Below are 12,275 nucleotides of genomic sequence, written 5' to 3'. Positions count from 1 at the left end.
CCAGGACTGATTAAGCTTCAGGATACTGCACTTGGTATATCCAACGAAGCACAGTGCTTGAAGTTGACAATAACCAAAGAGCTATTCAAATCAAAGAAATCGGCATCAATTGCAGCACAGGACAGAACCAGTGCTCACAAACCCCACAAGTGCTTTGAAATTGCCTCCTTCCCCTTTGTCCCATGGTGCTGATTCTCCAGTTTTCCACCAGCGCAAACTATGAGAAGCAGAGGAAGACTTACCCTCCTCTACCATCTCCATTTATGGAGAAATCTCTTTGTACTCTGTGCGAACTCGCCTTCCCTCAGCAAGCTTGAGGAGTCACATACGCTGACTGTTGTGAAAACAGAATTATTTTCCTGTTCTTTAAATTGCTGTCAGCCTGGCAGCCAGCTAACTGGTGAAACAAAGAGCTGGGACCTTTGTTCCTGGTATGTGCAGCATGAGCAGAATTGCTTACCAGCGCTCAGTGGCACGACCATTTATATAATCCTCCATCCACCTGTGGCGTCGGTGCAAATACACTCCTCTTAAATACTTTAAAAAAAAAATTAAAAAGCCCCATTCAAAACAGACAGAAGGCAAACCTAGAAAACGTCCACAGGACTCCACCTGAATCCCTGCAAAACTATTCTATTATTTTAAGATATTACACCACCTGCTGTCTGTTTCCATTGTGAACATCTCACGTTGCTCTCCGTAGCCCTGCTCCGCTACCTCGTGGAAGAAGGTGAAGAGATAACGGTGCAGGTAAGCACAACCCTCGCAGTTCAGAAGTCCCTTGACTTTTTATTCCCTGTGCTGCAGGTGGAGGGTTACTGAAGACTATATGGGGGATAATTTTCACAGCTTTCCTAACAAGTGACAAATTATATACCTAAACCATACATACCATGAAATACCACAAGATACCACAAAATTATTAGCCACTGATCCTTCCTGACTATCATCTGTCCAATTTTTGCCTCTTGCCCTCCCCAGCTTGTTGAAGCCTTACTGCTAAGGCAGACTGGCTCTGTGACTTAGAAGATAAATGTATACCGCCTTATAGAAATCTCTCTAATCTCTAGCCTAAAAAGTTCTGAGGTGGTGCCCAACTGTTGAACACTCTTTAGCAACTTTTTGAGGTGATGTAGATATTGTTTAAAATTATTTGGCATCAGCATCAGCAGCTTTTAGGTTGTATATATAAAGGATAAAAAATACAATACTGCAGGCTACCAGCTGAAAGGTCAACTCTTACCACGATAAAGCAAGATCTATTACTTAAAAAGACTGTGAGTTATAAAATATTTCAAATATTTTTGTTCATGTAAACAACCAGAAGTCACTGCTTAGTGAGATCAGCCCCAAGTAATTCATCAGCTGTTTTTCTAATAAGCTGCTTTATGCTTTCTTTGAGGCTGCTCCTTATTTCATGAAATACCCTGGTCAAACTGTTAGTAGTACGCTTAACACCGCAAACACAGATTTTCGATAATAAAGCATAAACAGTCCTCGGGCCAAATATCACGACAGTGGCCAGCACCAGCAACTTCAGAAGAAGCTGAAAAGCACACTGAAAACATACATTGGATAACATGTTCCACCACGAAGGGTTCATCCTAACCCCAGAAACCAAAAATTGCTTTAATTCCTGGAGTATAAAATTTTACAAAATGCGTCAGCGTTAACTGTCAGGCTCCTGATACTCCTATTACCCATGTGAAGTACCTGTTAAACCTTTTTAACTGTTAAACTAACTAAAACCCCTGTTAAAGTTTTTTCTAAGCAGTTCTGCAGCGATGAGGTCCACAGCATATGTACAGTAAGGAAAGTAGAGCACTTGAGGAGTCTTGGCTTTGCCACCTTTCGTATTAATGAGATGCTTTCTTGGGTTACGAACTGCACTAACTACAGACCTACTTTTTCTAAACCATTCGGTATTCACGTACTTTTATTGCTTACGCTCTTACCCATCTCCTCTCTTCATGTACATTTTCCATCTCCTTTGTCCAGCACTCTGTTGCTTCCCCCCTTAATTAGATTGCTGCTTTTTTAACCTCGCAGTCACGGTTTTTTACTGCCTCTGTGCCGAGCAGAAGAGGGTTCTGATACAACAAGGGGGCTAAAGGAAGAAAGAAAAGTTATACTCCAGAAGAGTCTAAAACAATTATTTTATCGTATAATTGATTACTTCAGTTTATGATTCACTTCAAAGAAATCGTACCTACATATTTTCAAAATCCAATCTCTATTTACTATGTCCATAAACTTCCCCCAAAACAGTTATTTAGTACAATTGACAGCTTAAATCAGATTTTGTTCCTACCGCAGATTAAAAGGCGTTGCACTTTCCTATCTGACACTATAAACATATTAACACATTGGTTGCATTAAGAATACCACTGGCACCAGGAGTTAACGGAGTAGCAATGTTACAAAGTGCTTTGAAGGGACTTCAGTTCCTCTGTCTTAATAATACCTCACATAAAGGCAATAAAACCTCTTCTGTCTTAAAGCTGTACCCTTCTTGCTTTACACCCACATGAATGCTCAATGCAAATTACTTTTATGAATAAGGTGCGAGGTTTTTAATCTTCTGTCGTGTGATGAAGTTCACGTGATCCAAACCAAAAGCACAGCAGGAGTCGTACATACATGCAGCAAACCCCAAAACTGCTTCATGTTAAAACCAGTCTTCAACTCGCTTAAAATACATACAGGACCCCACCTTGCAAGCACTTTCGGGGTCCTGCCCTATACTCCTTACGATCTGACACTGTAATTGCTGCTAAGAACGTATCGTTTGAGGCAAAATGACAGGTTCCCACGTATTTTTTTCCCTCCACATCAATACGCTTTGTACTAAAGAGAAATGAAAAGACAGGAAAACCAAACAAGACAGATCTTTAGTTATCTTTTATAATTACTTTAGAAAGAACCACGTTATTCATTTATAGAGAAAAATATCTGGGCAGAGAGAAAAGACTTATGGAAGTAATTTCAACTTTACATTTGTATTAGAAAGTTGTTCACATCCATTTTATTGCAAGAAAGGTGTCTTGAATTATTCAAAATTAATTAAAATTCAGAGCGTTAAACAAAGAACAGTATTCATAATATAATAGTCTTCCAGGAAAATCTTGAAAATAGTTTAGTTAACAAATAGCCTAAACCAACAACAACTCACACACGGCAATGATGTGAATGGGTTTTGTTTCTAAAATAACAAATCATCTTTCCCTCACTGCAATTTTGCTAAAGATGTGGCATTTTCCTATAATGAGGCACCAAAAGTCTGTGGCACAATTATTTCGGAGATACTAAGGCTCTGCTGAAGTCCATAGAAGTTGAAAGGTGATCACTTGTTTTGAAAAGGTCTGGCCACTTAAAGCGGTAATTGTCAGGAATTTAAACGCCTCTGAATCATTCCGTTTCATAAGAAATTCCCACAACACGTGACACAACACAAACGGTTGGATTTATAAAAAAATATTCAACTTTTGTTATTTGCTCACTGTGTAGACCAACAGATAAAGTTTACAAGTAGACAGATTATTAATCTTTAAATTAAACTGATGTTAGACTTCTTAAGAAAACCTCAAAAACTTGTGGTCATTCTGTTTTTAAAAATGTTAACAGCTGTCAGTTCTACCTGTCAGGAATATCAAGCCGAACCCCCCCAATTCCCACTTTTATACAAAGTCATAGACAAAAAAGCAACCAGCAACGCTACTCCTTGCATAACAGTTTACGAATTAGAAAATTCCAGAGGTGACTGCATGTATAGTAGTGTATCAGTACTAGAATATTGCAGTATTTATCTTTATCCTCAAGTAAAACCTATAATTATGTATTGCACAGTTATTTCTATCAGATGTAAAATACTTCTCCAAATATATTATTTTGGGATACATAACGCCACTGATCCTTAAAATAAACGTACAGCATAAATTAATATATATAGATATACTTCAGAGGTTTATTACAGTGCTACAACACTTTCTCAAAAGTCCTTCCCCAGTGGCAATGTAACGCTGTTTGTAAAACGCCTTGTCCTGCTTTAGGAAGTTGAGACTGAAATCCTAAATTTCAGTTGAAGTTCATGGAAATTTTGCCATTTACCTCAACGGAACCAGGATTTCACCCTGCAAATAGAAAGGACTTTTGTTATTACTGACACAACAAAATACCACCGCTTCCTTCAACCTTCTGCAACGGGAAGAGTTTAAACTTAAGTATCGTGATACCAAGCATCCTCCCAATTCTTCCTTCTTGAAAATACAGCAAGTATGCAATTTAACAGGTAATACTTCTGGCACAGCCTCAGATTCTTCTCTGAGATACTCTGCCTCATGAGGTAATGAATCACATCGTTACAGCGCTTACTTTTTTTTTTTTTTTACTCGTCCCGCAGTAAAATTTAGTAACAAAAAAACCCCTCATGTAACAACAATTCCAAATACCAATCTAAAATACTGCCCTTTTTGACTTGCCACAGACATTCAAGAAAGCGTCACGGAAGCAATGTCCGAGTATTCACTTCAAATGCAAATAGCTGGATATTAACATGAGTGGCATTTTTCTTAATCGGCAGCAGTGCTGTATCACTGACTTCAGAACAATCATTAACAAAAGCAAAGAAGGGGACCCACTGGATCAGCTAGATCAGAACCCTTTCCTAAAGTTACACCGAGGGCACTGGTATCTGCTTTGTCGAAGCGCTGTCATAGTCTCGCACCAAGTCGTTGGTGGTGTGATAATGCATGGCAATGTAGGATTTGGCAAACCCGAATGTCGAGTTCACCGGCTGTAAGCTATTTGGGGTGCTCACTTCCTGGGAAGGGCTGCTGTTATAGATACTGTAATAGGGCTCGATTCGGGTGTTCATGGGGGTTGAGCTGCTCTGTGCATAGTGCTGATGCCCAACAGAGGCCTTGGGACTCAGCACGCTTTCCTTGGAGTGACTAGGACCACAGGCTTGGTCCACAAACTTTTTCTGAGGTTTTGGAGACAACATGTACGCTGAATTGGTCTCGTGGTGGGATGACTTGTTCCTGTTGACTTCCAGGCTGCCTTTGCCCATGGCCCGAAGCCTTGTCTTCTGCTTGCAGCAGAAAAAGACAAGGGCTACGTACTGCAGGCACCAGAGGACTCGCCTCCGAAGTCCGGCACTGTTGCGGGAATATATAAAAGGATTTAATCCAGATTTGAAAAAAATGAGGGTAAACCCACACAGCTCGAACTGGTAGAGAACAAAGCCACCACTGCTGGACAGCATGTCCTGCACCAAAGAGATGCCCAGGGGCAGGCAGCAAACCAAGACGGAGAGCACGATGATGACGCACGTCACCACTGCCCTGGAGTCTTTGGCTGTGGACAGGTTGACCGCCGACACCAGCTGGAGCCGGCCGGCAGCAGTGGCCGGCAGCTGGCCGAGGTGCGCGGTGTACCCGTGCGTCTGGATGTGCTGCGGCTTGCTGTAGCTCTGGTTCCTGTACAAGGCGGGCATGGTGCTCTGCACGCCCTCCCCGGTCCCAGCGGCCGGGGGCCCCACGAAGGGCTGCGGTCTGGAGGCATCCACAGCCACCACGGGCGGGCACTTCCTCACCTGGGCATTCCTCCGCAGGGCCTGGGCGATCATGACGTAAGAGATGGACACCACGGCCACGCAGCAGATGAAGTCGGTGACGTAGAGGTAGAGGATGATCTTCCCCTCGCCGCTGGCGAAGCTGGACATGGGCAGGCACAGGCGGGAGCCGTGGGTTTTCAGGGTAGCAAGGGTGGCCAGGGTGAAGCTGGTGGCCCACAGGAGCAGGGTGAGGAGGAGGGTGCAGGGGAAGGAGGCAGCGCGGTGCGGCTGCTTCCCCAGCACCATGCGCAGCCGGTGCAGGGCGATGACCGCCACAGTCTTGAGCGACATGATGATGAAGCCGGAGCTGGTGAGGTGGAAGGTGAAGCAGAAGGCGCCCGGCACGCCTCGGGCCGAGCCAAAGAAGAGGACGAAGGCAAACATGGGGGCGGCCACCCCACAGATGAAGAGGTCGCAGAAGGAGAGGTTGAGGATCATGAAGTCGAAGTTGGTCCTGAATTTCCTGAGGGCCGGGTCGAAGAAGGACAGGAGGACGATGAGGTTGCCGTAGGAGCCCAGGCAGAAGACGAGGGCCAGCAGCGAGGCGCAGGCCGCCAGGGTGGCGGCGTGGGTCCCCTCCCGCAGCTCCCCGGGGCCGCCGCCCGCGCTGCCGTTCCCGCCCAGCGGCAGCAGCGGCGCCAGCGAGGCACCGGGGGGCTCCTCCTCGGCCCCCACCGGCAGCCGCCCCGACGCGTTCATCTCCGCCCGCCGCCTCAGCGCGGCTGCGGCCGAGGCGGGCCCGCGGCGGGGGCGGCCCGCCCGCCTGCCCGCCGCCCGGCAGCACGTACGCGGCCGCGGCGCCGCCGCCGCTCCCTCAGGGCTGCCCCCGCCATGGCGCCGCCCGCCCCGCCATGGCGCCCGCCCGCCCCGCCGCAGCGCCCGGGCCCGGCCCCTTCCCCGCTCGCACCTCCCGCCCCGCTACCTCCGCCGCGGCGCTGGCGGGCGAAGGCGCGGCCGGCGTGTGGCTGCAGGGGCACGGCCCGCCGCGCACACAGCCCGGCAGCCCCGCTCCCGCGGGCCCAGCCCCCGGCGCACCCCTCCGCGCCCCCCTCCACGGGGCGAAGCGCTGGTGCAGCCTGCGGGCAAGGCCTGTGCCGGGGCACGCACCGGGGTGCTGAGGGATGCAGCGGGGGGTGCAGGCACCCCCTGGGCTTCCTAACTCGCCTCTGGGGCGGCACCTGCGTTTCCAGCTTGGCCAGAAGTAGTGGCACAGACCCTGACTTCCCCTTGCACGCGCTTGCGTGCTGTGGGCAAGCCCCCGCTTTGATGCCAGGTGCTGTAGCAACATAGACTTCGGTTTTGAGCCGTTCTTTCCTACAGTTCCCACCAAGTCTCTCTCCCTTAACTTCCATCAGCTGTCAAAGTGGCCCAGACCCTGTCCAGCCTCATACAGAAGCGCCAGTGGGAGCCCCTTGCTCCGTGGGGCACCCACACCACCTGCCAAGGGACAGGCAGGGCAAAGCTGGCTCCATGGCTGGGGACACGGCCGAGGCCTCCCCTTCATGAAAGCTTCTGGGGTAAAAGTCAGACATAGAAGGCAGGTGGGTGTTTTGCTACAAGTCATGGCACAGCCATGCCGTTACCAAGAGCCCAAGTCAACAGCTGGGCACTCAAGGCTTTGAGGTCCCTCCATGTTGACTTAACGCTAAGAAAACGCCTGTCCCAAACTAAAGCCTGATGATCATCAACATTTAAGGCAGAGTTTTGCACACTGCGCCTTCCCCTGCTTGCACTTTTGCACTGCTTTCCCGTGCAAACGCAGTGGGGTAGGGAAGCCCTTTTTGTTTTCTTGTCTGCATCCAGAAGCACAGGATCTAAGGCAAAGGATCTTCTGCATTCGGTGGGGAATAATCAGTATTATTTCTTTATCTGTTTACTGCCAACTACTACTATCACAAATACAGTAGTTGTCATTTAAAGTGATGGAGAGTGGTGGATGTCTGAGTACTTAAAGGGATCATTTTGAAATACTTACTTGGGCTTGATGATCAGGAAATGCTCAGCGCACGTTCTCCGAGCCAGCACAGGCTGTCACAGGCAGACAAAACCAAGGGACCTCAGTGTCAGGCACTGGAAATGCAGCTGGAAGAGATGAAAGTCCAGCTAGGCAAGGCACAAAAAGGGTTATGAAAATACAGCAGACCCAGTACTTTTGACTTACACATGGGCACTTGTCTTATACTGTACATTTCTACATATACTCATTATATACACACACACATTAATCTGTATAGCGTCTTAATAATCTACTCCTACCCCCAGCAACCATGCGGAAGCATAGCGGTGCTTTGTAGAAGCATCAAGACAGCGACCAGAGTGCTAGCTTGACATGTGAAAGCTTGTCAGTGCTACTTGCTCGTTTATTTTCCAACGCATTTCTTTCTGAAACTAGGAGCAATTTTTTTAGTAAACCTATGACTCACAACAGCAGCCCGGCCTACGAGCCTTGCATGCTAAACACACTTCCAGCTGGCAATCCGTCCAGATTTGTTGTCGGGGTTTGTGGCAGGGAAATGCCAGCAGCCATCAGAGCAGGCTGCAACAGCACTTTGCAACCTGGGCACCTAGGTCAAGCGCGTTTAGCCTTGTTTTTGTTCTTAAACTAGTTGCATACAGGAGAGAGAAGGTCAAAAAACCAAAACGTGATGTCCATGGTTTCCTGTGGCTTCAAGCTATGTTCTCTCTCAGCTTGGCTATCACTTTTATTTCCACTCTTGCTTATATTTTTTGTTCTCCAAGTCATGGTTAATTTGAGTTCTGTGGGTGAATCCTGGCCCTATTGAGTACGAGTTGTTTTTGCATTGACAAGCTGGGATCTCCCTTCTTGAATTTTCTTATTTATAAACATCAGAGCGCGCTGAACTGCCTGATTAAACAAGACTGACAAAATATCAGCCTAATGCAAGAGTGAATTACTTCAAAGTGATTAATGCTGAGGAAACAGCGAGGATTGTTCTCTTCACGTGAAACTAATGTGCACACAATATCCACGTCCTTTCAGAACAGGTAACGCACTGCACTTCAGTTGTAAGCAAGACACTGCATAAAAACTGACCTTAGTTTCACACACTGTCTAATTCCTGAGTCCACGTTAGGCTATGACAATTTCTATGGTGTCACTTACCAAAACCACAGGAGTAGTAACACATTTTGCAAAACAAAAGTCCTTTAAAAAAGTTGGAAGGTCTACATAATGCCAGGTGTTATTTGGGCAAATGCTTAGCCTTGGATGACCACAGTTAAGACTTCTTCATTTCCTGTAGTTATTAGATTAGCAGGTGGAAGCACACACACAGAAATAAGGCTGCACATCCCTCATGGGATTGTTTTTAGCAAGTCCACGGGGTTTGAAGGAGTTAGCAAGATTGAGACTCTGATCTCTTACGTGCTTTTGAAACCCTTGCCTGAGATGCTGAGAAATGGATTTAGGAGTCAAAACTGTAAGACTTGGGCCTTATAGAGAGTTAAATATTTTAGAACTAATTATGTGCAAAATAGCAAAAGAACAAAAGAAATATGTGCAAAATAGCAAAAGAAAACTCTGCATTTTCTAATAGTAATAGGTTTAGATTGTCACTCGTTTTATTAATGCAGTTTAGCAGGCCCAGAAGAGCAAGGGTGGCTTTTTGGTTTTGTTTAAGATGCTTTACCGCTCTACAGTTATGAACTGTAGTTTGAAATGAAGGAGAAGGTGTTCCTCGTTACAGCCAGCAAGCCTCCAACATTTCGGCAGAAAAGCGCAAGCCAGATAGCGTTTTGGTGATGCACGTTGAGAAATGCTGCCGATGGCCGCGGGCATTCAGCAGAGAGCCCGTGAACGCTGCAGGAGGCGGTGAGCGCAAAAGAAGGTCATTGGAACACAGGGCTTGTACTCGGGGAGCGAGGGGATGAGCTGAGGCAAAAAGGATCTCCATGGGAACAGGAAACACTGCACAGTCCCTTTGGCACAGCAAAGCATCTCACCGGCCTGCGCCTTTTTAAAGGAACTGCCAAAGTTGGGGCAGAGGAGAAGAGCAGTAGAAGAAATCAGTCTTAGTTTTGCAAGGCAGGAATCATAAGAGCAGCAACTTTTGCAGCACCTTGCACAAGATACTAGGATATTAACTCTTTCCTTACAGCACTCTTAAGCCTTTCTTTAAGCTAATTAATTAAAAAAACCCAGTGCTCTCTAGTACTATTAAGCTTCTCAAATATTCTTCAGCCTTGGAGTTCCTACTGCATAAGGAGAAATTGTGTTCCCGAGATATTTTTTACAGCAGTGTCAAGTTTTGCAGATATTTACCACAAGAAACTGGAAGTTACTTTTAATTGTGGAAACCTGCCCCCATCTCAGCCTAAGAACAGCACCTTATGATTTTCACAAAAGAGTTGCAGGGCAAAGAAGCTGGAATAATAAAAGGGGAAATTAACCCAGAAAAATAGAAATAAAAGCCAGGAGAGAATAAATATAAGCTTTTAACTGATACTCTTAACAGATCCCTTTCTGGGTAAACTCACCTAGGCTTCTCCCTAGACTTATTGCTAATCTGACTACACTTACTGCTAAAACAGATTTATTGGGTTTACTGCTGTTCTTCCAAAGTATGCCAATCGGAAACGATTGCATCTCATATTTCCCAGTACCCCTCGCTATTCCCCAAGGGAAGTGGATGTCCTGCTCCATCTCTAGCAGCAAAATCTGTTCAGGTAATTTCTACAAAATACCTGCAGCAGTGAGGGTTCTAAGAGCCCAAGCAGGGAAAGCAGGCTGAACTTCCACAAGCCTTTTGTGGAAAAGAGTCATTTAATCTAGAATTAGAAAAGGATCATGGCCAGCAAGGCTCCCTCTCCTTTTTGCCCTTTGAAGAAGTCTGCCTTGTTAGGATGCAGCTAATTCCTCTAAGCACTGTGCTCTAATCCATCAGAAATCAAAGATAATTTTGCTAATAATCTTTGCAGGCAACAGTCTAAGCTTTTATCTGTGCCAAGAGAACTCTTGATTCAAGACTGCTTTACTAAGAGTCACTCTCCTTCCCAGGGAGAGCATACTAACCTTTTTTTCCTCTCACCTCATGGACTTTTCCTTCTAAATATCTCTTAATAGCTCTGAGAAGCACCTGTTGACCAAGAAAGAGAAAAAATCCTCAGCGCAAACCAGTTAATTTGCTTATAATTTGTGTGCGTTGTCTTAAACAGCTTAGCGATATTCATGTTCCACACAGTTTAATTTTCTTCTGTAATCAAACCTCCAATTCCTTGCATTAGACTGTGAAATTACTGCTGCTCTAGTGCCCCAGGTACCTCGTTGGATTAACCCCCACAAAACCCCCTCCCTGGAGCATAGTTACCTCTAGCCTGCAGACAACCTGGAAGTCTAGATCAGGTTCAGGTGAAATTCCCCCCCTCTTATTGGAAATCCCCTTCTCCAGAGCCTGTGCAGCAACATGACTATGTACAGCGAGTACTTGATGGGGAAATCCACAGAAGTTGCCTTCCAGTTACTGCACAATGCCAGTGAGAACGTAAAACAAATTAGCTGGTAATTCACAGCAAGGTTAAAGTTAAAATCTTGCAAGGACAATGGGCAGCAAAACTTTCTACTGATAAGTTGGGTTTTTTCCCTTTTATATCTTACCAGATTATTGTGTTTTCCACAGCAGAGGGGAAAAGGAAACTGCAGTCTCTGCTGCAGGATTCCAAGAAGTCTGAGGCTATGGAAGAAAGTGCGAGACTGAATGGAGTGTGGGATGCTCAGGATGCCTAACTGTGAAAAACTGACAGGAGACCTCATCCATCTGTACCAAGCACAGGACTCCCAGCAGCCTGGTAAAAAAGTGAAAAGGATGAGAGGGCAGATACCTGGACATAAAAGGAATACAGTCATAATATACCGTATCAGAAATAAATGATCTTCATACCTTTTGCTCTTTCCTTTTTTAAAAAAATCCATATACAGATTAGCTCAACTTAATAACACAATCCACCAGTGTCGAGGCTGTAGTGCTGCCCAAAAGCCCAAGTTAAAGTCTTATTTACCTACTTGATAATTTTCTTAGACATTTTAATCAAAATAAGCATTATATGTCTGCTGTGATTGCAGCAGGTTTTCACATGGATGAATATACCCACTTGGTTGTGGAAATATGGGAGATCACTTAATACAGTAGCAAGATAGTCACTAAACAGTAAGTCACTGCAACTTGAGAAAAAAAACCCCAAACCAACAAAAAAACCCACCCAACAAATGTATTCTGCCTTATATCACTGCCATTCTTTGGTGCTTCAAACAGCGGTGGTCACCAAGATTATTTGTGCAGATTGACACATGGTCACTAAAGCTATCAAGGCTACCAGATCACCTCCAAGATATTTTTTCCATCTCCCTTACTGTTCAAGGGGAAAAATTCTCTCTTCTCACGCTAGAAATGTCTCCCTCTCCAGACTGAGGTATTGCAGTTGTTTCATCTCTAAGGCTTTAGGGAAGAGACAGCATAAGACATCAAAGTGAGGGAAAGCTCAGAGCTCATTACATGTGTATATTGCTTGGGGAAAGGTGAGGAATAAAAGTAGCGATGGAGTTGCAGTATTTGATGAAGAACTCAAAATTGTTCCTACATTCTCAGAATAGGAGACTAACAATCTTTCACCCACAAAAAGTCAATTAGTAGAAGTCTGTTCACAC

The 12,275-nt window shown here is 45.5% G+C and overlaps 1 protein-coding gene across 2 annotated transcripts; it reads right to left on the bottom strand.

Annotated features, from left to right (window-relative positions):
• Positions 1-2,868: 2,868 nt before the first annotated feature.
• GPR75 (G protein-coupled receptor 75) lies at positions 2,869-11,396 on the bottom strand. Of its 2 annotated transcripts, XM_075497041.1 has the most exons (4): positions 11,229-11,396; positions 10,647-10,710; positions 7,590-7,696; positions 2,870-6,077 (listed from the first exon to the last, which is right to left on the bottom strand). In XM_075497041.1, exon 4 carries the CDS (start codon positions 6,050-6,052, stop codon positions 4,670-4,672), a length of 1,383 nt encoding a protein of 460 aa, XP_075353156.1. In that variant the 5' UTR covers positions 6,053-6,077; positions 7,590-7,696; positions 10,647-10,710; positions 11,229-11,396; the 3' UTR covers positions 2,870-4,669. The 2 variants fall into 2 exon arrangements, with proteins under 2 accessions (XP_075353155.1, XP_075353156.1); XM_075497040.1 differs by lacking the exons at positions 7,590-7,696; positions 10,647-10,710; positions 11,229-11,396 and having other exon boundaries at positions 2,869-6,464.
• Between the last annotated feature and the right edge of the window lie 879 nt (positions 11,397-12,275).

Source organism: Mycteria americana, chromosome 3 (assembly GCF_035582795.1).
Source record: "Mycteria americana isolate JAX WOST 10 ecotype Jacksonville Zoo and Gardens chromosome 3, USCA_MyAme_1.0, whole genome shotgun sequence".
Classification (NCBI taxonomy): Eukaryota; Metazoa; Chordata; class Aves; order Ciconiiformes; family Ciconiidae; genus Mycteria; species Mycteria americana.
Note: the sequence above shows the minus strand (reverse complement) of the source record. Positions and strands in the feature narration are given on the sequence as shown.

Bases quoted from the DNA above. Each gene is read 5' to 3' on its own strand.
- GPR75 (XM_075497040.1), bottom strand. From the start codon at position 6,313: ATGAACGCGTCGGGGCGGCTGCCGGTGGGGGCCGAGGAGGAGCCCCCC.